The sequence below is a fragment of the Paralichthys olivaceus genome, chromosome 7, assembly GCF_024713975.1.
Source record: "Paralichthys olivaceus isolate ysfri-2021 chromosome 7, ASM2471397v2, whole genome shotgun sequence".
Taxonomy (NCBI): Eukaryota; Metazoa; Chordata; class Actinopteri; order Pleuronectiformes; family Paralichthyidae; genus Paralichthys; species Paralichthys olivaceus.
The window spans coordinates 21,052,171-21,078,755 of record NC_091099.1 but is presented as its reverse complement, the minus strand read 5'-3'; the positions used below and the strand labels follow the sequence as shown (position 1 = coordinate 21,078,755).

At 40.6% G+C, this 26,585-nt stretch overlaps 1 protein-coding gene across 1 annotated transcript; it reads left to right on the top strand.

The window, feature by feature from the left end:
• Positions 1 to 1,340: 1,340 nt before the first annotated feature.
• Positions 1,341 to 24,706, top strand: ptpn9a (protein tyrosine phosphatase non-receptor type 9a). Its single transcript, XM_020079064.2, has 13 exons — positions 1,341 to 1,861; positions 9,531 to 9,674; positions 13,614 to 13,703; positions 15,440 to 15,564; positions 16,381 to 16,486; positions 17,633 to 17,743; positions 18,310 to 18,626; positions 19,213 to 19,300; positions 19,790 to 19,859; positions 19,986 to 20,064; positions 20,197 to 20,347; positions 20,511 to 20,718; positions 22,026 to 24,706. Exons 1-13 carry the CDS (start codon positions 1,829 to 1,831, stop codon positions 22,214 to 22,216), a joined length of 1,713 nt encoding a protein of 570 aa, XP_019934623.1. The 5' UTR covers positions 1,341 to 1,828; the 3' UTR covers positions 22,217 to 24,706.
• Positions 24,707 to 26,585: the final 1,879 nt, after the last annotated feature.

Below are 26,585 nucleotides of genomic sequence, written 5' to 3'. Positions count from 1 at the left end.
ATAATGAAGGCTACTGAAGGTCTGCTTGAAATGTATATGAATAATAATTGTTTATAAAATTAAATAAAGAAAACTTATTCTCCCTCATATTAATGTTATTGCCAGAGAAAGTATATTCTTATTTGCAGAAACATGTTGCATTGGGTAACAACATGGCTTTATCTAGCTGTGGTGTCACAAAATCATGCTGCCAAACACACATTTTGGGGAAAAGCACTTATAATTCTGGCGGAGAGTTAAACGAGACAATCTGCCATTGTCATGTCTGTCTATTATGGAGACACCACTGCTGCAACAGCCAGTTAGCTTAGCTTAGCATAAAGACTGGAGCATAAAGATGGATGACATGGCAGCTCCCCAAACTGAAGCCAAGGTGTCTCAATCGCCACCTGGCTGCAGTGCAGGTCATAACTCCCACCTCCTCCATGTTAATGGATGAGACATGGAGTAGACTAAATAAAAATTATATATATATATATATATATATATATATATTCTTTTTTTCTCAAAGATGGTTTGTCATTTTAGGTAGTTCTTATCACACTGATGTTTGTTCGAATGTTCATATTTCTGGCAGGTTTGGGTTTAATTATTTAGTTAAAGCTATAAAAACAGGGTGAAACATCATGATTGACAGCAGAGACTGACTTGTGACTGGTTGAGCGCATGCATGTAAGGAACCCGTCCCATCGATTGCTAACATGTGGACTATAAATGTGCAAGATGGTGGCGTTCATATTGGGATTTCTTTTCGCTTTTCTGGATTCGGGGAGGAATGAGACACAACGTCCATCTCTACAAACTAGCTACTGGCTGTTTGCTTCATGTTTACTGTACAAACACAACATAAAGTCGTGTCAGTCTTCTTGTTGAAGTGTCAGCAGGACTGCAAGTAACCACAAAATCCTGTATGTTAAAGGGCAAACTGTTGTCTCAGATTGAGGTTTTTGATACACCACATCAATGATTGTTCCTCAGAGGTGTTTGTAGAAATGTATCCAATGATCTTGTTGCCTTTTCATTAAGTTTCTGGTCTTTTTAGCTGCACAGACCATAAACTACATAAAAGAACAAACTTGTGTGGTATCAATGTTCTGGGCAAGAAACCTAATGTTCCTCAACATTTGAAAGTGAAGACGCTTCCTGAGCAGATGAGTTTCCTGGCGTCACACAGTGACAGTCACTGAACATCATGGAGCCAGTCAGCAGTCCTGCCTCTAGCAGTGACACTCAAAATGGTGATTTTCCTGTTTGGTTTCCTATTTTTATGAATGAAGGCGGAGGTCAGTGAGCTTTCTGGTCTTAACCACCAGGGGGTAGAGCGACACGCAGAAAGAATAGCCTCCTCTCTCTCTCTCTCTCTCTCTCTCTCTCTCTCTCTCTCTCTCTCTCATACTCAACATAAAGGCGACGTCCAAAGCTAAAAACTTGCGCTTGATGGCACTGGAGGAGTCGGCGGGCAGCTTCAGCCCTCGGGTCCGTGCACGGTGAGGTGGAGGGACGGCAGATCATGGTGTGAAGCCGGTGACCATCGAGCTGAAGCAGAGTCTAGCTGCTCCTCTTTTCTCCTCCCTCTCTCTCGCTCTCTCTCTCTCCTTCCCTTCTCCTCTGAAATCTGACACAACAGAGCCAGCTCTCTCTGTAGTTGTGGATGTCTCAGAGAGGATCTGCAAGAACAGAAACACTGAGCTCGAGCTGCTGCGTTTTTCACATGGCTTCAACCTGGGGCGAGAGGGACAACCCCTGAAGCCCAGATCTCCACGAGGGACACACACACACACACATCTCCGCTATCTGCCGCCGAGTTGATCCAAAGGCAGTCGGAGCCATGGCAGCGACTTTATCAGCAGACGAGGAGCAGGTAGGCCTCACGAGTGTGTTCATGCGTTCCCTCCGCTCTTGTGTCGGGGCTTTTTGTGTTGCAGCCTCGGCCCTGTACCTGGAGGTGGTTGTTCGTTGTTTTTTGGCCCTGTGCGTTTTGCTTGTGCGCGCCGCAGCTGGGCGGAGAGGTGGCGACGTCCGTGCGTAATGGTGGGTATGTTGCGAAATGATCCGGAGGGCTGGAGCGGAAATTTGGTATCGATTTCTGGCGCATTATTGCTGCGGTTGCATCACTGCCAGTTCCTCTCCAGCGGGCCGAGCCGAGCGGTTGCGAAACAGGCCGATCTCTCTCTCTCTCCCTCTCCCCCTCTCCTTCTCTCTCTCTCTCTCTCTCCCTTTCTCTCTCTCTCTCCCTCTCTCAGCAGCCTCCACAGATGTAACCATTCAGAGGAAGCTGCCTGATGCCACATTTGGCTCATTCACCAATGTAGCCTATACTGTAGAGACTTGGTTTATAGTGTCATAGCAATGATGTGGGAATGAAGAACTAGTTTAATCTATGATCATTTTCTAATCCAGACATGTGCTCAAGTTAAAACAACACGATGGATGTGAAATGTATTTTCCCTCACCTTTTGCTTCCAGAGGCCTGAACGGGGCCTTGATAAAGCTTTGAATCTTTATAGATAATAACAGTTTTCTAGAAATGTACTTTTAAAAACTTTTGACAAATCCATTGGTTTCTAAATATGTGACAGCAAATAGCCTTTTGAATGTCGAATGGAAAATTAATTGACATCTATGTCAGTTGATCACTTGTTTGATGTTTTTAAAATTCCTTTTCTGTTTCTTTTTGCTTCCTCAAGAACTAATCGAGTCTGGCCTACATTTTATAATCTCAAAAGCTCTGAGCTAACACTTAGTTTGTAGTGTAAAGAAATGTTGATCTAAATAGTAATTGAGACCAGGATGAAACTCTTTTTCTTTTGATCTGTCATTGTTTCAGAAATAGCTGAAGTCATGACTCCGGTGATCTCTGTATGTGTTAGATGTGTTATTTTGCATGTTCCAGGAAGAGTATGATATTGTATTTTGGGCTTAAGAAAGAAGAACTTACTGTAGAAAGGGAATGAGATTTCATTTTGGCTCTGAAAGAAAGAAATGTGAGTCAGGCAAAGCGAAATTCTGAACTCTGTCAATGTGCTGAGAAAATTGTAGCGGATAGTTAAGTACAAGTAGATGTGAAAAGCTATAGTTGATTGAGTAAATTGCAATTTTTGGGATTACCCAATATTATTTTACATAATTTATCAAGCAAACGTGCCGTAGTTCCAGATTCTCATGTATTAATTTCTTTTGCTGTTGTTGTACGTGATAATGAAAGTTGACGTGCTGGTCAGAAAAAACATATCTAAATGAAGGCTTAAGAGAAAGTGCGAGCTTTTCACTATTTCCTGACATTTTACAGACCCAATGATGAATACTAAATGAAGAAAAGTATCATTAGATTAATTGATAAAACTCTAAAACTTGTGCAATCAAACTGTACACTACAAAACATCAACAAACTCTTGAATGAAGGTTATGATGTTCAGTGTTCATTATTGGAGGCTGTAGTTAGTTGTGCTTTGTTTTGTCCAGGACTCGTCTGTGGTCTCAGACTTCTGGACCTCACTGTAGCTCAATGAGTGCAGAGGCCATTACATCGAATCTCTCTGAAACACAAAGGGGAACTTCTAACCTTTGGAAATTTAGTTTTTATTATATCCTAGAGAACTTTGGTTTTATTAAAGTGTAACTAATAATTTGACAATTTAGTGTGAATTATATTTATCTGGGTTTATGAGCAATCAAACCATCAGCGGCATAAACTGTCCCCAACCATAAGAAATCCAACATGAGCAGAGCAAACAGTCTATAGTTTGAACAGCGTTATTTACTCTAAACAGAGAACAGCTGATTGAGGGATAATAATCAAGTCTCACAAGCTACATTTTGAATCTATGTTTGCTTCTTCTACTTTGTGTTGGCCATGCTCGTGTCTCTTCTCTCTGCTGCCTCCGCACATCATCTGGTCAGCAGAAAGCCTTATCTGGCTACCCCATTTCCTGTGAGAGCCAGGGCCCCCGCTAGGGTACCGGAAGCCCTCATTACATCCACAGCCATGTGGGGGGTGTTTGGGTGGATTGTGTGTGTGTGTGTCTGTGTGTGTGTGTGTGTATGTGTAGTAGGGTGGCTCTCTCTGGAGCATACATGGGTGTAGTGGAACTTCATTCTAAAGGCAGCTGTTAAAAGCATTTCCACTAAACTTGGGGGAAGGGGGAAGGGGGAGTTTATGAGTTTGTGTGTGTGTGTGTGTATGTGTGTGCGTTGTGTCTACTCCCAGTAAGCAGTGGAGTGAGAGTAACGTCACTCTCTCCCTATTCCCCACTTTCTGACTTCCTGTTTTGGTATTGACTCGTGCCAAATGGGTTTCACTGAAGTGAAGCTGAGCCGCTTGGCATCAGCAGTGCTAAAATATCAAGGGCAACCATGAATCCTCTTGTATATAATAATAACAATAATCATACAGAAATGAATAAGCCCTGTCTGTAGGTGTAATCATGACGCTACAGTCACCCTCCACTATTTTCCATAACCCCTCATCCAGCTGAGACATTAATGTGACTCCTTCTGGCTGGAATGTTAATGCATCAGACCTCATGTCGATACTGACACATCAATGACCAATTCTTGTAACAAAGGGTTGTGACGATAGTAATTAAAGCAACGAAATTGATTTTATTCCAGTAAACCAGCTTGCACAATGCCAACACACTGGAAGTGACACATCTGCATGAAATGCAGCCATAGATAAAATAAAAAAAAATGTAATGATAGTTGGTTTCTTACACATTTACAGTGTGGCACCTGAGAAATACAGACAGAAATCAGAGTCTAAACTAATTCCATGGAAAAATGACATCTGCTAAAGAGGGAATGCCGTAGAGCTGAGAGAATATCGAGAAAAAGCAAATTAACGATCCACAGAGAGCTTCTTACAAGATCGCTGCTCACCTGCAACAAAGCTGTGCGCTGTGAGAGAGGCCTTTTTCTCTTAAGTGATAAATTCAACAAAAACAATCCGATCACCTTTTAAATGTGTTGCAGCTCTCTGAATATACATGTCCTGCCTCACAATCGAAATGTGAAGAGTTTTGAAGTATTTTTTGAAAATAAGATGAGAAGTATCCGTGCCAGTATTGCAAACACCATAGAAACTCCAAATAACTCAACCCCTACCTCTGACCAGAGAACCCTAGATCAGAAGGTTCTTTTACACGGACTCAAAAGTTGGATTGGTATCCAAGGCACAGCTCTAAACTGGTTCAAAACATACCTCCCTCTCAGAACATATTTTGTTAGTTTCTGTGACCATGCTTCACAAAAGCATGATAACCTTTTGGGCATTCCACAGGGTCCCATTCTTGGTCCTTTACTATTTTGCTTATATATGTTAACACTTTTAATTCAATAGCATTCATCACAGCCCTTGTCCATGGTATGAATACCAGTTTCAGTTAATTCCACAATGCACACAACCTGTCAGTGATGATACAAAATAAATGTGAACAATATGTTTTTGAACTCTCTAGCCACAGAGTAAAGTACTGAGTGTCTGTTATACCTCTTCTACACCAAAATGATCAGGTGGGTGTTAGTGGGTTTTTTGATCAGTGGACAAGGGGTTTTATTCAGGGAGTAGTAAATAAGTGAACAGAGGATTGATTTTAAAGACTGAAGGCCTGTGATTTTTGGTTTTAGGGCCGTTTGTCCTGAAACAACTTCAGCTTCACCAGATCCCAGCTCAGCAGGTTCTTAACAAAATTAATCTAATCAATTCATCATCAACCGTCATCGTCAGTAGCACCAATAAGCAACCTCAACTATCAATGAGTTATGTACTGGCAGCTGTGTATCAGAGTGTGTATCTTAAATGTCTCACAACGATTCAGAACAATAAACAGAGGAAATAAATACAGCTGGACCAGTGAAAATTGAAAAATAAAGATTTTTGATCTAATAAAGACTCATTTTGACTTTGACTTCTCAGTCTATTTTAGATGTCATGTTTAAACCAGATTTAAGTGTTTAAATGAATAATCGAGAATGTTGATTAAAAAGATCTCAGAAGTGGAACAAGTCAAGTAAATATTTATGCACCGTCCAGGAACTGAATAAGTCACTCCTCCGCAGCGAGTCTTCCACTGCAGTCCGGTGTGCTAACAAACCGGTCCATCCTCGAATTCCACTTCGGGCGGATATGGCCCCATAGTGCAGAAAAACCAAACAAGACTGGTTTCTCCAGGAACAGAGGGTCACTGCCTGGAGTTTGCAGGCTCCCCTTAAAAGGCTAAGAGAGAGAAAGAGCAGCTGTCAGACCGTTGAAATCTTGGAAACCGGACTGTACCTGACAGCAGTCTGACAGGAAGTTGTCTTTGGCCAACACAGAAGGATTAACGCTTCACAGAGCAACAACAAAGAGCAGACGGCCCACATTCAAAAGTTAGATATGTCTTTGCTTGTAGCAAACTGCGGTAATGGTGATCACAGGACCAAGTTTTACTACACTTAAAAAGATCAGGATGAAAACCACCTGACCTGTTACATGCCTGCTTATCATTACTTTTGCTGAAGTAGTTTCAGATTGTAGAAGTCTTATTGATATCAATAGTTAGTTTTCTCTGTCAAGAAAAGTTAAGTGAGACAAATCACCCACACAGTAGATCTCCACTTCTGTCTTTTTTTTTTAAATTAGTAGAAGGTTGATAGAACATAGAAGGATGTGGTATAGGTCAGGGCAAAACCTTGTGATATGGATACAGATCAGGAAGCAGATCCATTCATTTTGTTTCACTTTCTTTGACATTTTGAGAGAGCAATTTAAATATTTTCATTGATCGAGTCAGATACAAGTCAGATAAAACAGGAAGAGCTGCTAAAACAAATTTTCACTGTTTTAATGTCGGTGACAATGTTGAGCATTGGCAATAAAGGATTATAGCATATTTAATGGATCGATATCTACGATTGGTGCATATTTAAATAAAACATTTTCACTTTAGTACAAATCACTTATGATGTTGAATAATACCAACACTTCAGAACAGTTATCTCAGAACGATAGTTTCACCCTCTGGACATAAATGATGTAGTTGTTATATGATTTTAAGTATTTGTTCCCTTTTCGAGGCTTTCACTATATGCAGTGTTCCTCTTCATTGAACGACACTGGCTTAGCTTTTATCATGTGAACATCCGTCATGTGACAAGAGTTGGAGATCATAACCTGTGTTCCTTTTTTAAAGACGCTCTCTGGTGAGCGATGTGAATGGCCTCTTTAATTTTTTTTCCCTCAGATCATCGACGGACTCCTGGTCACTACATTGACTCTTAGTTGATTCTATGACTATAGTTGTGATCCACTCACAGACAACATGAGCTGCAGAGCTGCACAACGGGCTCATGAGGCGACACAGACACTCGCTCATTTTGCTAAAAAAAAAAAAAAGGCTGTGAGATTTCGTTGAAAGAACGGAAAAAAGTTGCTGAGCTTTTTGTGCTCATGTTTTCAAAAGTCAAAGGTGAACTGTCTTGCATAAAGTTAGTGTAGGTGTAGTAAACTGAAAAGGGTTTCACAGTAAATTGTTGTTACACTTTAACATGCTGTTCATAGTTCACTCTTGAGGTCTGAGACATTTATGTGTCAGTTCAGGTTTAAATTGTTACATTTTGAATCCGTATTGGGGGAAAACCTAGAGATCCATGCACTGAGAAGAATTTAGTTTAACAGCCCTCCACATTATTCCCTCCTGAGAATCGGATATGAAGCGACCTCGGCCCCTGTCAGGTGCAATCATCCCTCATCCCCTGCATGTTAAGGCGTCTGAACAGAGCAGAAGCTGCGGCCCCCTCTCTCTGTGAAAGCACTGGCTTTCCTGAGGAGAGACAGTGGCATCCTGTCCTCGGGCTCGCCGCTCTTCAGTGATCGTTTTGTATTCCTGAAGAGCTGCGGACTCCCACAACTTGACTTCCTGTCTCCTATGCATGCCCCACCACTGCTGTGCCTGACCAGAGAAGCGGAACCCTGTGTTTAAAGTGTGAGCTTTCATTGCCTCCTCTGTCGCCTTTTGACGATTCACTGGGTGCTGACTCGCTAACTCTGCGGGTGCAGAGGGCCTGTGTGTGTGGGTCTGAGTGAGTTTATAATAAGAACAGAGGAGTGGACAGGAAGCTTTTGAAAGACTGCTGGCTAAATGCATAAGTTATTTGCAAGCTGGCTGGAAGGCCTTCATGGTAAATGGTAAATACATTTTCAAAAGTGCAATGACTGATATGAATTTTAATCTCATTTTGATTTTGAAGTGTAAATAGGTGCCAAGCCATTTGGATATGTTAAATGTTTTTGTTAGACATATAATATCGTAGCGATCTGTGAGCCGGTCGTTCTGATTGGACAGTATGAGTGCAAAGGCTCATGGGACGGTTGTATGCGATATCTAGCTGTTTTAGTTATTATTTTAGTAATGTGGTGTTAAAGTTCTGACTTGGTTCATGTGGTTTTTATGACTATGTGTTCAGGAGAGTTTTAAGTGTTATGTTCACTGATAGCACCATGCCCATGGTGTTTGATCAGGCTTGGTCAATGTTGAAGCCAAATAAATCACACCTGTTGTGCAGTATATGAGGCGCACGTCTTGACTTAAACTCTTATGTCTCAGTCTTCCTTCTTCCACGCAACAATATGTAACTATTCCTCATTAAATGTCTTTAAAACATTAGAACTATGTTATATATTTGTTAAGGTTAGAGACTGGACAGACTTTGAATGTGTGACATAAGATCCTGACCTATTGTCAATATACAAATTGATTTCAGTTTTGTGTTCATAGATTTTTTTTGGTGGCCATCAAATTACTTACTGCAGATATATTATATTTTTTATTTTTTATTTTAATTGGGATAGAGTTAAGCTCCACTGTGGTTACTTTCAGATTCCACAAGAAATTAGCATCTTCTTCTTGCTACGTGCACATGTTAGCTTTACTATCGTAGAGTTTGAAGCATGATTAACCATAAAAAGCAGTTTAATTCTATTTGTGATCAGTGGCATTCATTCATCAGACATGATTTTAATGCAGATGAAGATATGCTTTATTGGTTGGGTTGAGTTTGTTACCCTGTCATTACTGTAGTCTTCATAAACACCAGTTCAGCAGGATTCCATCTTTCCTCGCTCCTGCACTCACTTTGTAGAAATGTGAACATAAACGGCTAAACTGGATCCTTTTCTTTTCATTTAGATTCTGCTGTTTACATGTGTCACTCTTTACTTTTACCGGCAAACGAGGGGAAAATTGTACGTCATACATCAATCCACAAATCTTTCCACCAGATAGCATGAACCTGCAAAACTGCACACATCCTATTTTGCACCTCCTCGTCTATGTGCGAACACACTCATTGTTTGTATTGACCGTACAGCAGCACAGTAAAACACGAGCTTCGACGTCTCACCGGGTCATCGAACTGTGTCAAATGATCTGTGAGGCGGCAGGTGGCACTTCCCCCTTAGGAGGTATCGAGTTAAAAGCCCAGTTTCACTTCCTTCCTGTTTGACCCTTTAGATTATGGGAGTGTGTGTGTAACAGCACGTGTGTCTGTTTCAGGCTACCAGGCAGTTTCTGGAGGAAATCAACAAGTGGACCAGTCAGCATGGCGTGTCGCCGCTGTCCAGAGAACTGGCCGTCAAGTTCCTCATGGCTCGCAAGTTCGACGTCCTCCGAGCCATCGAGCTCTTCCACAGTTACAGGGTGAGGAGATACAGACACTGCATCACTGAGATTAAAACACAGTTGCAGCACTGATCGAAAGGACTTTTAAGTGACTTTAACCATTCCTGGCCCCCAAGTTACACGCCCACACTTTTCTAAGAAGTGTCTAAGAAGAAATTATAATTTGTGAAACATATTTGACCATTTTTATACCACTGAGTGAAAAAATAACTCAAACAAAACACAGTGTAAAGTCTAAAAAGGCTCCTCATTAAGTGAAGGAAATCAAAGTACCCAAGAGTTAGTCGAGAGAGAGAGACACATTCTGGTTGTACTCTGAAGTTCAGTGGTTCGATACCATATATCATTCTGACGTTGAGTGTTGCATAGCAGACACATTACTCCTTCTCATCCATGTGCAAATGTACATTTTTCTTTCCTTTTTGATTGACTGTTGCTGCTCAGCTCAAGGTTGTGAGTGGGTAAAGTGAAACCTTCAGCAACGCAATGACGTCACCCCATTCAAAGTGAATAAGAGGCATTTCCGTTAAACCTTCTAACAAGTATGTATGAGTGCTATGTCAGGTCACTTAAAGACCTTGTGGTAAATGATAAATAATACAAATAATACATTTGTGCAATTAGACAAAGTGTAGGAAATGAGGTAAAGACGTGCATAGTAAATGCAAATTAATCGTGTGTTTTTTGTACAAAAACATTAAAATGCTGCTTCAAAACAGGGGATAGAAGCTAATCGACACACAGCTGGTTGATCCTGACGTGGATCCCGGTACACTCGGTGTGGAGCATCTTCACCACACCCACGGCACACGGCTGTTCTTGTTGAACACATTTCTTCAGAGTCCCGGGGCCAAACACATACACACAGACTAACACGAATCAAGATTTCAAGAAGCAGGATTGTTGTTCAGATTTCCAGAGAGTGCGGATCTCCCTGTGCATGAGTCTGTAATGAAGATCACTATGTCCTCCTTTTTATTTCCTGTTTGTTTGCTGTGCTCTCAGCCGCCTCCCTGGGGAGAACCACAGAGTGAAACAGGCCCAAGTTTTCAAACATGCATTGGAGTAATAGCATGTAGCTACAGTATGCTTGCATGATTTCTTTAATGCTGTGTCATGTGCATTATGTGAAAAGCCTAAAAGAGGTTTACAAGACATGTAGACAAAGTATGAACAGGAAAGAAAGAAACCAGAAACCAGAGTAGCAGCATCAATAACAACACTACAAAAAAAACACCCTGAGTGTTTTTCCAGGAAACAAAGAAACAAAAGTAGCCAAGCATTAAAATCAACATTTCAGGATATTCTTAACTCATCGTAATAAGGGTAATCCAGGAGACATGTGATTTGTTCTCAACCTCTCTTAATTCACAAAATCCATACAACCGGTTTTCCTCAGGGATATTTTTAAATCTACCAACTTTGAGGCCAGAGGAACGATTCCTGTCCTCAGCTGTGGAACCAAACCTATATGTGACTGAATATGTTTGTTTTGACCTTGATGAAATTATCACCGTCTAAACGGAAAGTGATGATCAACATGAAACCGTGGATCTTGGTCTTGTTTACTGAATGACCTGAAGATAGCATCTAGATAATAACATGATGAAGACCTTCGTCTTTAAGCCACGTCATCGCTACCAGGGAGCTGAGGACACTTATTTTTCTCCCTTAAATGGTCTATTCTGCTATAAATTTCACTCTGGCCAATTTTGAATGTACAAATTAGATTTAATCTCTTCAGACATGCTCCGGTTAATCCACTGCAACAAGCGGAAAGTTCATAGACGTCTCGCGCAGCCTCTAATGACCTGAATACTTTACCACCTACTTTTTTTTTTTTTTTAAGTACCAGGTGGGTTCTTACTTCTGCAGTGAATGGTTGGGCCTGCATAAACGCAGCTCATTTGTAAAAGGCCTGAATGTGATTTAGGATTAGACTCCCCCTGCCTCGCCACAGTTCATTTAACTGTGTTTAGTGCTGCGTCAGCACCACAACAGAGGCTGGGAACAAGTCATTTGTCAGAAGAAACGGAGGAGAAAAGTTTCCAGTGAAGCACTTGTTCAGTCATTGGGGATGAGGGTAGGTACAGGGTGAGGTAGAAGTCGGACAGGCATAGTTGATGGTGTGAAAAACTTTATCCATTAAATATTTCAGATAAGACGGTATGTAAGATGATAAGACCGGACGCAAGGGAAATTAACATGTTAAAGCAGCAGATATGTAGATAATTGATTTAAATCCATTACAATTTTCACACCTCAATAAACAATCAAGAATCTCAAATATACAGTTTTTGAGTATCTGTGTACTTATTCCAATAATTTCAGGTAATCTGGGAAATTTTTTGCAATTTATGCGTTTACACATTAGATCAACATATCATACATATATACATAGTAATCCTTAAGATGTTTTCTAACCACACAAGGAGAAAGAATGGAGATATCATATTCAGAGGCACAGCTTTTAGTGTTCTTTGTGCCAATAACCTCGCTTTATGCATACCAAGCTCAACATCACCAATTTTAAAAAGAAATGATGCAAAAAGGACAGAAAGCTGAATAAGTATATATAAAAAATTTTTTTAATGTAATCATTCATATGTACATAATTTTCATAAAGAACCATATCCTTAATAAAGAAATTATAAAATTCATTTAAAACATTCAATTAAAGGTGTATCACATTTAACAAAAATTAAAATTAAAACTGCAAGCAACGGTAACAATTAGACCGTCATCACGATCAGCCCATTGTCTTCTCCACATATCTTGTAAAACCAATGGCTGCAGACTAGAGGACAGACACTTTTTGGATCATCTCTGTCCCAGAGAGCAAAATGAGTATGTGCTAGTTAACTAACCAGATAATCGGTTTAAACAGAAAGGGACAGACTGTATTTATCATTTTTTAACTTCAGGAAGTCCATAAATGTCATTTCCCCATTTAGAGAATTTAAATGACTGTCCCTCACATTTTCTTTCATATTTGATAAAGTAGGACGACTAAAACATTTTTGTAAAACACATTTTATACAACTCGATGCACACAAGATTCAGGAACATTGTCTTATTTATGTATAATCTTGTCATGCAATTCCAAGCGGGAGCTTCTGATTGACATTTGCCCCGTCCCTTTCTGTGACGTCACCCCCATGAAGTCCTGTGATTTCAGTCACATGATCTCCATGCTAACCTACAGTAAAAGTCCTGAAGCTTAAGTGTCCCACATTACCCAATGTCCCAGATTAACCAACTTCACCGATTATTAAACTTCAGTGTTTCTGCAAGGTTTTAATGTTTTTCTCTCACTCTCAAAAATCAGAAGGAACTAGAATAACCAACACACTAGCCAACACTTAGCAGTTTACTATAGGTGCCTGATTTTATTTTTATCAAGATGAATAAAATATTTGCTGAGAAATCTTTTTAAAACATTAAAACTTTCAACATGCATCCTACCAAGTTTCATGGAAATCTGTTCAGGAGTTTTTTGTGTAATCACAAACAAACACATTTAACAACAAATGAACAAATGGGTTAAAACTGAGAGAAAACATGTTCCATTATAATCAGAGTAAATTAAATTAAAGTGGAAATATGATGGGTTTCAAGTCTTCTCTTCCACATACTGACTGTGATCCCTGCTTCATCAGGGCACCTCAGTCCACATAGTTTCGTAATTATTAAACATAAGAAAACCAGTAAACAAAACTGTAAAAGGAAATGACACCTCCCCAAACCCCAAGGCCTCAGAGTTGGCTCAAGAAACTCCCACTAACCTCCCTGGGTGAGGAGGAATGGAAACCACGCAGAGAGGGATCCTCTCAGCAGGAGAGTCAGGCGTGTAATTTTCCCATTGTTCACAGAGAGGAACTCACCTCAAAGTGACGGCCGCTTTTAGTAACACTGGAGCCTCGCCTCACCTCACACGCAGTGATCTGTTCTCTTCAGGAAACACGTCTGAAAGAAGGAATCGTCAGACTTCAGCCTCAGGAGGAGCCTCTGCGCTCAGAGCTGCTCAGTGGGAAGTTTACTGTGTTGGTGAGTTTGCATTTTACATCTCCTGCACACTCAGCATCGCTCAAAGAGAAAAATCTAATCATTTGTCATGTGAAAGCACAAGTATAAGGCAGATGATACAACTGTACAGCTTCTGTGTTATTCAGAATATTATGGTACATCAGTGAGACACAAGGTTGCACTGGGTGACATGTTCCTCAGCAGCTGAAAATAGTCCATGGTAAATGCTATATTTATTCTTATCACACACATCACATCACATGCATCATGTGCAATATTAATATATCACATTCATCATGTCACTTTAAAACACTTTGCAATATCATATTATTTATTATTTATCAAACTGTAGCTCTTCATTCTATACCTATTTTACTTATTTATATTTTATTTTGGAGTTTTTGTTTTTGTATATAATTATACGATGATTATATAATTCTTAAAATTGAATAATGTCTGTTTTTATTAGAGCCACAGGCGGGTCAAGAACATTTGAAACAGGCGTTGTTGGTTTTGGTCTTTTTAATTGAAGATGATAGAACCTCCTCCTTTCCTCTGGTGCCTGTGCACACAATCTGATGTTCAGATGTTGTTTATCATGTTTTCGTGTATTTTTGTTGTCATGTTACTGCCACCACCACACTCAGCTGTCTTTCCTGAAATGTCTGAACATGCTTCACTCATGTATTGGAACATATTCCTCTTCCTCCCTGATATATTTAGTTTCTTTTGGACTAGTCGAGGAAGACGTTTGGCTTGAGGATCAATCAATCTTGTACTTAAACTTCAGTTGATCCCAACTTGTTAATTTATTGAGCTAACTTTTCATATTCGAGACAGTTTATGTTGTCTACAGAGAAGCAGCTCTGAATCAAGGAGGTCCTTTTGATCTCCCAACCAGGGGATGTTCCTGTGCCAGATAAATTTAGCCTTTTGTCAGCCAAATCACAACACACGCACTCCCACTCTCCTATGTTTCCCTTCTTCCTTCCCTGTTGACATGCCACAGTGGCATTGATGCTGCACATCCTCTTGTCTGACGTCTGAGTTCCCCAACCTCAGCAGCGGCGCTCATATCCTGTCTGAGATATTTTTAACCTCCAGTGCCAGAGAGCGCACCCAGGCCCTATTTGCTCACATGGGGTTCCGCAGCATCTTTAATCAGCCGCATGGTTCAAGAAAACGAGCCCCTGGGGATTTCTGGTGACTCCAGCCGCCTTCAAACGGATCTGGTCTGACGCAGGGAGAAAGAAGATGTGCAGCATCAGTCCCGACCACATCTGTTCCTCCTGCTGACTTGTTGACAGCCCCCTCTGGCTGTCTGCTAGTAACCAGCATGTGAACTTAAGTGCCCCCCAGTGGTCATTGTTCATCCTTTATTTCTGCAGAGTTTATATTTGGCTGCCTTGTTGCACACAAACTAACACACAAAACCAGCCCCAGTAATCTCCTTCAACGAGCACATGATTTCTACGAAAACCTTGTGGCAAAATGACTACAGACGTCACATTCTTAGAAAAATAAGCAAACATAAAATTGTCCAAATAAGACGTCAATACACAGTTTATAGTTTTTAAAGCGCATGTAACCTAGAGGTCAGGCCGGGTAGTGGATAATTAATCCAGAACTAATACACATGTCACAGTCCAGTGGAAGAAAATGTGAGATTCGTCAGTGACACGGTGACTATTCCCACGAGGTGGACAGCTGAGGTAACCTTCTTAGTATTGTTTGGGTTTTGTTTTTGTTTGTTTCAGAGTGTGCGGGACCCTTCAGGGGCCTCCATCGCCCTGTACACGGCAAAACTTCACCACCCCAACAAGACGGGCAACCACGTGGTGCTGCAGGCCCTCTTCTACCTCCTGGATCGGGCTGTGGAAAGGTGAGGGCTGTGGTTCGAGGTCTGAATATAATCCCTGTATAGTCTATATTTAACCTGTGCGTATGGATTTCTTTCGTATATTCTTACATGACATCAGTAGTTGTACATAATGTAACTCATATGACTCATTCTATTGTTGGTTCTGTTTAGTTTTTCATCCCATAAATATTGTTCAGTTGTAAATATCACAGGATATCCTCTCTATATACATGTATTACCTAAGTACTGAACTTTTCATTCTGTACATTGTTCGTCTGTTCATGCTGCAGTCATTCACTGGACATGTATATTGGTTTGTGACGTATATATGACATTTAAAATGCACAATGTGCATTCAATAAGATACATGAGAATAAGTTAAAAAAGACGTCCTGAATCTGTGGCAGTGATGGTTTTTGAAGCAGTTTTTATTGTCCTACTTGTTGTCAACAATTGTCTCCCTTTCTTTTGTCATTTAAACTAATTAAACATTTAAACTACAACCCTTACCAAATACTTTATGGTGACTGTGGCTCAGGATGTAGAGTGGGTCATATACTTACCAGGTGGTCCATGTTGCATATAATAGATAAATGTGTTTGTAAATGTGGCTCATACTAAAAAAGTGTTTTTAGTGGTCTATGATATAATCCCTTTACCATCACCGATGTAGTTGCAAGTAGATTAGTCTTACTTGGGAGAATCATATTAATGTAAACTTAAATTAACTATTAAAGGACAGCTTTTGTCTACAGTTTGTTGCTCTCTCTCTGCTGTGAGGACCAACTTCGACATCTGACCTGTGTAATAAACACAAGTGTGTCTCCTTTTTCACAGCTTCGAGACCCAGAGGAATGGCTTGGTGTTCATCTACGACATGGCAGGTTCCAACTACACAAACTTTGAGCTGGACCTGAGCAAGAAGATCCTCAACCTGCTGAAGGTTAGAATTAAGAGATGTCTGAAATCTTTAGTTTTTACATTTAACTTCAGTTAAAGTTCAAATATATAGACAAAGATGTGCTTTAGTAAAAGTACCACACACTTGCTTTTAGATATATGTATAAGTATTTAAAGTAACTTACTTACCTAATGCAGTATCTGCTACATCATAAACTGTGCCTATATATATTCTGTATAATATAAACTCATGTATGTCATATTGATAAAGAATACGGCTACGACAGGAGGCGGGGTTTAATGTTACCTGCTGGCTCTGATTGGACCAGTGAACCAATGTCCCTGCCCTTATTGATTACTTTAAAAATATATAAAAAACAACGTGAACATGTATGTGGTAGTGTAGAAGTTACATATTTGCTGATATATGAAGTGGAGTAAAAGTACCTAAAAAGAAATGTAATTAAGTTAAGTACAGATACCTGAAAAATTTACTTAAGTTCAGAAACAAAGTATATGTACTTTGATACATGTCACCACTGCATAAATATTAAAAGGTCCGTTTTTGTTATTGTTAAAAAGATTGACAGGACGAGTTAATATATAACTGCTGCAGTATGTCATCGATCCTGGGAAAGAGCGTGTTGATTTTTCTTTGAGGAATTTTATGGTCGTGTGAAGGGCAGAATGAATGAGCGACCCCTTGACTGAGAAGGAGAACAATGATATAATCCACACCGTGGCTGTGTAAGACTGTGAGCGGTGCTTAGTTTAGCTGTTTCCTGCATGGCTGCCTACCTCTAAAACGATTTACGCGTTAAGGATTTCATAGTTTTTCATCTGAACTGGACCGCAGACCCCGGTGACCTCATCAGTGGCATGTGTGCCGTGCCCACATATTGATCGAAACATTGACTGGAGTAGCTGATACGTCGTCAGGAGAATTTATTTTATGTGCAGACAGAGCACCACAATATAAAGTGGAGACATAATATGACATAATTATGTATAATTGGATTATCTGCAGGATATGAGTCGTCCTCAAGAAATAGTTAACCACAAAGAGAGGGGGGTGGGCCTCTGAGTTCATGTCAACCTGATGTATAACCTTTTCTGCTTTATTTCAAATTGAAGGAACTTTCATGTTAAAGCCTTAATCGTGAGTTGTATCTCTGTCTCTCTCCACCAGGGGGCATTCCCTGCCAGGCTGAAGAAGGTGCTGATCGTTGGGGCCCCTGTTTGGTTTCGAGTGCCGTACAATCTGCTAAGCCTGCTGCTCAAAGAGAAACTTAGAGAGAGGGTAAACGACGGAGCTGTTTGCTTCACTTCTCACTGTTTGATTTCAGCTCTTCAGCTTCAGGTTTATGATGGAAACAATTCTCCGTCAACCATCAGGGAGCAGGCAGGTCAGAGTCAATGATTGTTGCATGTGATCATTGATTGAATCCCTGGAATCAATCATCTCCTCATCATCTGGAAAATTTAATTTGTACAGACTTGTGTGTCACCTGATGGTTCAGTTCGAGAACAAGAAACATAATAGTCCTCTTAAATTCAATCAAGCTGCTCCAAACTTTACACACTCATAAATCAGTTCTCTCAATATGCCTGATTTGTTTTCCATCAAGATCAATGAATCATTTTTGGCAGATCTGAGAAAATGTTAAGAAAAACCCTAGAAGAGAAAGAAAGAAAAATCTGAATCTGCATCTTGGCACATGTCTGAAATCTGCTCAGCGTAGTCCTGCAGATAAACCAACAAACAAACATATGAAAAACATAACCTACTTGTCGAAGGTGAAAAATCATCTTCTCATCATGAAGCTGAAGCCTTAAATCTATCATTGCCCTTTCATCTAACTCCAGGTTCAGATGGTGAAAATGGCGGAGCTGCGCCAACACCTCCCCAGAGACTGTCTCCCCCAGCACCTCGGTGGCCTGCTGCCCCTGGACGCGCACAGCTGGAACCAGCAGCTGCTGGTGGGCCAGAACGGCCGAGTGGACCCAGTGGACGAGCTTGTGGCCATCCCCCTGGAGGACACCTCCATTCACGCCCCTGGACCTGAGTCCATGCGACCACAGGAGCTGCTGATGCACCTTGGCAGGCTTCAGCGCTCAGGCATCCACCAAGAGTATGAGGAGCTCCGCAAGGAACCACCGCCTGGAACCTTCCACTGTGCACAGTGAGCTACACACACATGCTGAAGGCTCACATTTGGACTTATGCACTTTCACTACAGAGAGGAGATTATTATTCACATGATTAATGTTTGCACATAATGCAAACCTGTGGCCTTTTATGTAAAGAAAATAATTAGATCACATAATTCCTCAGTAAACAGAAGTACTCCTGTGCTGATTTAGGTTCCATGTCTTCTTCAGATGCATTAAATGGTAGATGGAGGGTAAAAATCATTTTCTATTATCACAAGTATCATTAGAAGGACAGTAAGTAGAGCTCATACCTTCACCAAGGCCCAACAGTCCCTTTATGAAACCACGTTTGAATTCACAGGATCTGGATTTTTATACACACACATTTATATTTATATATATATGTACAGTTACTATATTGTATTCATGGAGTTTTTCTCATGGTAGTTTTTTCTGTCATTTCATTTTGTCTAATATACTTCAGCTGTCAGTGTCACAACTTACAGTTACTTCAAAATAACTTCAAATCTCCACAGCAGCTTACTGTATTTTCTATCTATTACAACTTGAATCGTCGTTTCTAACCATATAATTGTTTGTGTTAACTGTCCACAGAGCAGCCTACAATCAGGAGCGGAATCGCTATGGAGACGTGCTGTGCCTTGATCAAACAAGAGTGCGCTTGAAAGCCAGAAGGAACGAGGTTGGTGCTCCTCTTAAAGTGTACATTAGAGATGCTGCGGTAGTTACCGGTGTTACATGACGTTCAGGCACATACCCATTATGTACAGTAACTTGCCCATCGGTCACGCTATCTGTTTCTTTTTTTTTAATTGACATAAAACTGGTGGCGCCCACGTCCGTATTGCCACCATACCCGGTGGACAGATTCCCACATCATGCCATTTCTAGTCTGCATATTATAAATGTAATTCATTAAAAAAATCAGTTGCATTCATAGTCGCTCCAAGAAATACACCAAGCCTCACACCTTGAATCCAGACTGCTACACTGGACTGATACTAGTTAGCTTGTGAAGCAGAATACCGACAGTCTGAGGTTAAAGGTACAAACAAAAAATCTAAACACTTTTTTTCTGTTTCATTTGTTAAATTTTTAACTTAATATGCTTCAGGTTTGTTTTCGCAAGTGTTCCTTCTATCTCTTGGATAAAACTTTATTGTTCTTACAGAGATCTGACTACATCAATGCAAGCTTCATGGATGGCTACAAACAGACAAATGCATACATTGGTACTCAAGGTACGCCAGACGTCTCACATTTTTACTTCCTGCTATTAATACAGGTTTACTTCATGAGGCGGCTATTCCACTCATTCATTACATGGATTTTTAAAGTCATTTTAATTATTTCCTGTTGCTGGGCAGGACCACTGGAAAAGACCTACGGTGATTTCTGGAGGATGGTCTGGGAACAAAACGTGCTTGTTATTGTCATGACAACCAGGTAATTTGACTTGGTTTTTAAAGCCAGCAAAAAAACAAAAAACACTCGTTGTCGAGTCGTTGCAGATTAGTGTGAATTAGCTGAGAGCTGTGAACTCATTTTCATCACATATGTGGTGTCTCTGCGCTGCAGGACAGACGAGGGCAGTCGGAGGAAGTGTGGACAATACTGGCCACTGGAGGAAGGAGGTCAAGAGGTGTACTGCCATATGGCAGTGGTGAACCAGCGGGTGGACCACCACACCCACTACAACCACACAACCCTCGAACTGCACAACACTGAGGTGAAGCTGATGCACAAACACAGACTGTGACTGGAAAGAGCAGAATTTTCATTCATTTTATTTGTAGAAATTATGACCAATAGTTTAATTTAGAGTGAGATCCCCCCCATCCCTCTTCTATTCTTGCGTAGCATTTAACTCTCAGTTCTGTTTTTTTACTCAGACATGTGAACAGAGACACGTGAGTCACTTCCAGTACCTCAGCTGGCCTGATTACGGCGTCCCCACCTCCGCTGTGACTCTCATTGACTTCTTGGGAGCGGTGAAGAGACAACAGAGGAAAACGGTGAAGTCTTTGGGGCTTCAGTGGACAGGCCACCCGCTGGGACCCCCAATGGTGGTGCACTGCAGTGCAGGGATTGGAAGAACAGGTGAGACCCTGAGAATGATCGATACCTAGTTATTTCCATTTACCATTGAGGCCCCGTTCAGACGTGGTATTAAGGAGTCCCGAGAGAGTCCTGGTCTTTACTTGAATGAAATAAAAAACAACAAAATACTATCAGGGGACAGAGGACGTCAACTGAGTTAGTGGTCTTTCTAATGTGGCTCAGGGCACATCCGAGTTCACACAGCTAAAAGACTGTGGCCATATGCGTCCTAGACCACCTCCAAATGTGGTCTGAGACCCCATTCAGACCTGGTATATAGATCCAGGTCTGACCTATGTACTGAGTGTTTCCATCACAAGTGCTCAGCGCTAGCTTTGAGTCTGAACGCACTCAAACACGTGGACAAATTCTTTTAGCTGCGCAAATGTATCCTGGGCTGCATATGAAGGACCCATATCAATATGCACATGTAATATACACAATATCAGCATTGACACCTCATAATGACTGATACTTCAAAAATCTGATTTGTTTGTTTTGTTCTTTTCGTTGTAATCCGAAAACTATTTCAAAAAACAAAACATTAGTTTTACATTATTATTATTATTCAACATTGATATAACATAAATATCAGTCAATAGATTCATACCAGCTGTGTCTCAGGGGCTGTATCCTTCCCAGGACGTGGTTTACCCGGCCCATGAAGGGTCCGCCCTTTGTAGGCCGTGTTGATAGAGAAGGCGAAACCGCAATGAGGTGGTCCATTCTGCAGAGGCTATCCGTGGTTGGCATCACCAGCTCGTTCCGCGCGTATTGCTGTTGCTTAGCAACAGAGTTAAAGTTTAACATAAGGAGAAAGTTTGGATATCCCTTGGTAATTTAGCATGTGTACCGTTAGTTGTACTGTTGAGTGGAATCATATATCAAGCACGTATATCGGACATCTCGGTGCTTGCTGTTTGTCACTGAAGCGCAGTGAATACTGGGATAGGTCCGGCCCAGAAGGATCCACTTGTTGGAGCTTTCATTTCTCGGGGATGAAAGGACACAGCTGTCAGCCACATTTGAAGGAAATGGGACAGCCTAGTCCTGCCACTGTAATACAATCTGTCTTCAAATTTCAAATGCAGCCTCCAAAGGATGCAGCCCCTTAATTAACACAGTGACTCTTTCATGATTTTTTCTTTATAAATTTGACATTTAAAATCATTTCCAGAGAATTCCACAGTTTCACTCCATGCTTTAGGCTCAATTTGCCTTTTTTCAAAACGGTAATAATCCATTGTCAATAATCCTCCCTAACAATTTCTCATAACTCTTTTAATTTCTCTAACTCTGGTCTTCAGGTACCTTCTGTGCCCTGGACATCTGCCTGTCCCAGCTACAGGACGTTGGCTCGCTAAACGTGTGCCAGACGGTGCGGCGCATGCGAACACAGAGAGCCTTCAGCATTCAAACCCCGGACCAGTACTACTTCTGCTACAATGCCATTTTGGAGCACGCCCAAAGACAGGGCCTGCTCCCAGCCAATCAGTGAGCTTCAGCCGTGACTTCCCGAACCAATCCACGAGCCCTGAGATGTCCGTGGTCGATCTGTTAACCCCCCAAGTCGGTTGTGTGACCAATTAGTCAGTCCGGGAGAGAAGCTGTCATTTGAAGCTCGGCCATTTTTCATTGGCAGACCAAGACAAGACAGCAACAGTTAAAATGCTTGAGCGCTGACATTATGATGTTTCCATGTGATAACATTCTGGCTGCCAACAATGTGACATTTTGTTTTTTTGCTGAACATATCTCAGAGTGAACCCATTGTGCGTTTTGTGTGTCTGTGGTCAGGGACGTGTGGAGGTAACGCAAATTAGCCTTTTGATTATTTATTTACCACTTAAAGTAATTGTTTAAGGACCTCATTAAAGGAATAGTACACCCCAATCTATAAAGTTAATCATTACCCCCTTATCCCAGATCAGGTAAAACTCCACTAATTGTTTTTTCCTGCAAAATAAAACATTTGACTTAAAATTTCAGTCAAATTCTCTTTAAAGGCTGCAGTGAACAGGGACCTGGTACTTTTCTCCAAACAACTGCTATAGAAAAGTATTTGTAGCTAACTTCCCCATAGGCACAAGCACGTGCACAAAGGCCTTTTTCAGACATGAACTCCAGAGAATGTCCGCAGAATTGGGTCTGGCCTTTCTCCTTTCGCACAATCAATGCAGCTGTATATTCTCCACTCAGACGTGTTCACAACAACACAGAAATCTGTGGAGGGTGAATCCTGCAGTGGATCTCCTGCTGTGTTCTCAAATTGGTTCAATTGGACATTCTCTGATGTTTTTACCAGGGGGCTGGGATGAGAAAGTCAGAAAATTTTTTCAAAGTCTCTCTTTCGGACATTTGCATTCTCACATACAGCCCCTGCGGAGAATGTTAGGAGATTATCCAGAGTTCAGTGCGTAACTGAATGCAGCTTAACAGATGTATCAGGTAAGAAGCTGAGTCATTTTCAAACAGCTCAATTGGTCAGATTCTGCTTTCAATGAACAAATTGTATTTATTTGAGTTTCAAGCAAGATGCAAGTTATCGACACAATTTAAACATTTTGGGGTAAAATGATCCTTTAACTAAGCACAGCTTTTTTTGTTCCAAACAAGGAGCTTTATCACCACTCTCAAGCAACAATAATATAATAATAGGGTAGATTTTGCACCTCCAGTGTCCAGTATATCTCGCTGTTCACTGCAGTGGATTTTCAGCACATGGTTACGTAGATGGTACGAGCTAGTTCTGCGTCGTCTCAGGAGTGTAACGCTGAACACAAGGAGGTGAAACTGTCCAACAAAATAAAATGATTTAGTGAATGGCAGTAAGGAGGAGTAAAGCACATCCAAAAACCGATCAGGCTGTAAACTCCTGTTTCATCCTGGCTCTGATCACTCATTAAACTGCTGTCCATGTGATGTCCTCTTTAGTTTTTCTGATGTATCCACTGAAACCTTCTGTCTCACCCTAACATTGATATTTCCTGACTCGCAGCATAGACAGTGACCAGCGTCTGTGGTTCACCTTCTCTTACTAGCAGTGCCATCATGCTGTAGTGATTGTGGTGGGAATGTATTGCTTACCCACATGCGTACACGCTTGTGTAGAGCAGTCCATGCTGCAGCAGCAAAGCCATTGAATCTGTGTAAGTCATCAGTTAAGACCTCATGAGTAGTGCAATACTTTTTCTTTTTTGTTACACAAATCATGTCTTAGCACTTTTAAATGACTCTTCCCTGCGTGCTCTGAGATTATTACAGCGATAGAATGGGATGACAAAACATAGTAATTCTGTAGATCTGCACATGATACTGGGATAACTTAATCTTACTGTTACATTTAGTGATGCTTAGATATAAAACGGTTAGTGACATCTTGGACTCGCTCTTATCGTCTGCATAGAGCTTTACTGAGACAAAGCAAGAGGATTTTACAGGGAAATCACACATTAATTAGAGCATAGCTGAATAAATGTACACAAACCTGTGCCTACACCCTATAAAGTCCTTCTTAGGCACTCGAGAGTCAGAAATGTTGTCTGAAGTGAATTCTAATTGTCGTCGTCCTTCAGGACTGTGGCTGTAATCAGTGCTTTCATCTGGTCCCAGTGTCTTGCCATTATTATATAGTACATGCAAGTACTGAGTGTGTGTGCGTGTGTCATAAGTTGCATTATGTTGTTGCCGGGTGAAAAAAAAAAATGTGTTCTTTGCTACAGAATTCATATTGAATTTGCTTGTAGTGAAGCCTTTTTTAAGTCTGCCATCCTTATGCACTCTGATTTTAGAATTATTTTTCCTTTCAGCAAAATGTGCCCCGTTTTATTTTTCTATTGTATTCAACAACTGTTTTCATACAATTACCCAGGATTATACAAATATCTACATTAATTTTATATTTGTTCTGTTATAACCTATTACTTTATCATTTGTATTGACTATTGAATCAAGCTATACTGTATTAAATACAAACCATGTCAATGTGGACGTTTTAAGGTGTATTTTGTTTCTCATTTTCCAGATTTAAAGGGTTTTTTCCATGATAATCCCAGTTTCATAGTTTAATATACTATTGTACATTTATTAAGACTCCTTTAAAGGTAGAGGGTTGATGACATGAATATTTAAAGTCGTTAAACATAATTTGGTTTTATTAGATTAAGATTAACTATAATTTTATATTAAAATTGGGTCAAATGAACGGCACATGATTTTGTGACAAGCCTGCTGAGAGAATTATGATCCAATTCTGCAGTCCCCTTCGCCTTCATTGTTTAAGCGTCCTTCAGCTGGTTGTTTTGGATATGCTCATAGACTGTATATAGAGATGAACAACGCATATCCACTTCCTCCCCCTATCAAGAAATGAAGCCAAAATATGCTTTATAGAAACACCATCTTTTGGAATTAGTCTGCGCAGTATCATAGGGATGGAGCTGTGTTAGCAAGGTACTGCTGACACAAACAATAATAAATAAAACCTAAAAAAAAGCCAGCTAATCTTTATCATTTATTCATATTAACACATTGATTAAACCAACACTGCCTGGCAGGATATCAGATGTCCTAAACAAATTCATCAGTGCCCTCAAAGATCTAGCATCCAGGAGCAATTGATTTAAAGCTATATATGCTCATCACAAAGCTAGGTAATTATTACCAGACATTTCAGTTTACAACCAAAGCTCCAAAGCATTTCTTTTAACATGAAATACCAGTGGTTCCCAAACTGCTGCACTCACTCGACAAACACTAGAGTAGGTTCACCACCACAACAGAGCGAGCAGTGTAAACCACAGCACTGGAAGTGTATACTGTATACTAACAGTGTAACTAACTGTATGCTTCAAGTTGGATTCAGCAACACGTGGTCCTGTCTGTGTCAACAATGTATATTTTTGTGTGTGGGAAATCTTTGGGGGAACATGGCGCTCTCTATGTCGCAGCTGTAAAATGAACTCAGGGCAAGATTTAGTTTAACTAATACTTCCATTTCCTTTGTTCACCAACGACTGGGTAAATGTTTATAACCTGTAGCTGCCACTTTTGTTTCTCAACATTTGTAGTATGCTTTCACTCACCTTTAGCTGGGATCAGTGTGATCCTTTTAAACACATTTTCAGGGGCACTACAACAAGGTTAGCAAAGCAGGCAAAAAGCTGGGGGCCCCAACCCTGGAGGGGGCCCTGGGGAATGACTGATGATACTAGTCCACTATGTAAAGGAGACTATGTCACTATCGAGGTCACATGCCATTAACTTTCTGCGGGGGGCGGGGGGTATTGTGTATGCACAATATGTAGATACTAAAATGAAGATTAGAATTATATGGTTTTGTATCATTTGTTTCTTTTTTTTCAATATGTAAGCCCCCAGGGTCTCTTTTGTCCCAGAATCCCTTAAACTCTCCTGCATATGTTTTGTTTAGATTATACCATTGTGACATGTCACTGTATCACAGGCTCTAAATCCTACACCCGATGATACATTCACAATGTAAACTACGACAGAACGACTCATTTAAGATCCAACACCTTCAGTCATCCTCTTTACCGCATAAAACAAAGATGTGAATTCTGTGTCTTTTGTTTCTAATGCTCAGCCAATCAACTAACTCCATCAATGCCGGACCGTGCAGGATAAAGCCTGAAGTCTTTGCAAGGAAACATTTTGACCCCATGAGACATAATTCACTAGCGTCCAAACGCGAGAGACATGTTTGAGGAGGCACAGAATTTCTGAGGACACTTGTTTAGTTGTTAAAACCCAAACCTACAGGATGAAGAGGCTTTCTTCAGAGTTATAGGAGGCACAAAAAAATATTTCCCATCAAACATTTTCTCTATATAACAAGCTGAAATGCA

Bases quoted from the DNA above. Each gene is read 5' to 3' on its own strand.
- ptpn9a (XM_020079064.2), top strand. From the start codon at position 1,829: ATGGCAGCGACTTTATCAGCAGACGAGGAGCAG. The intron at 13,704-15,439 runs GTGAGTTTGCAT...TGTTTGTTTCAG, and splicing joins GTGGGAAGTTTACTGTGTTG to AGTGTGCGGGACCCTTCAGG. The intron at 16,487-17,632 runs GTTAGAATTAAG...TCTCTCCACCAG, and splicing joins AGATCCTCAACCTGCTGAAG to GGGGCATTCCCTGCCAGGCT.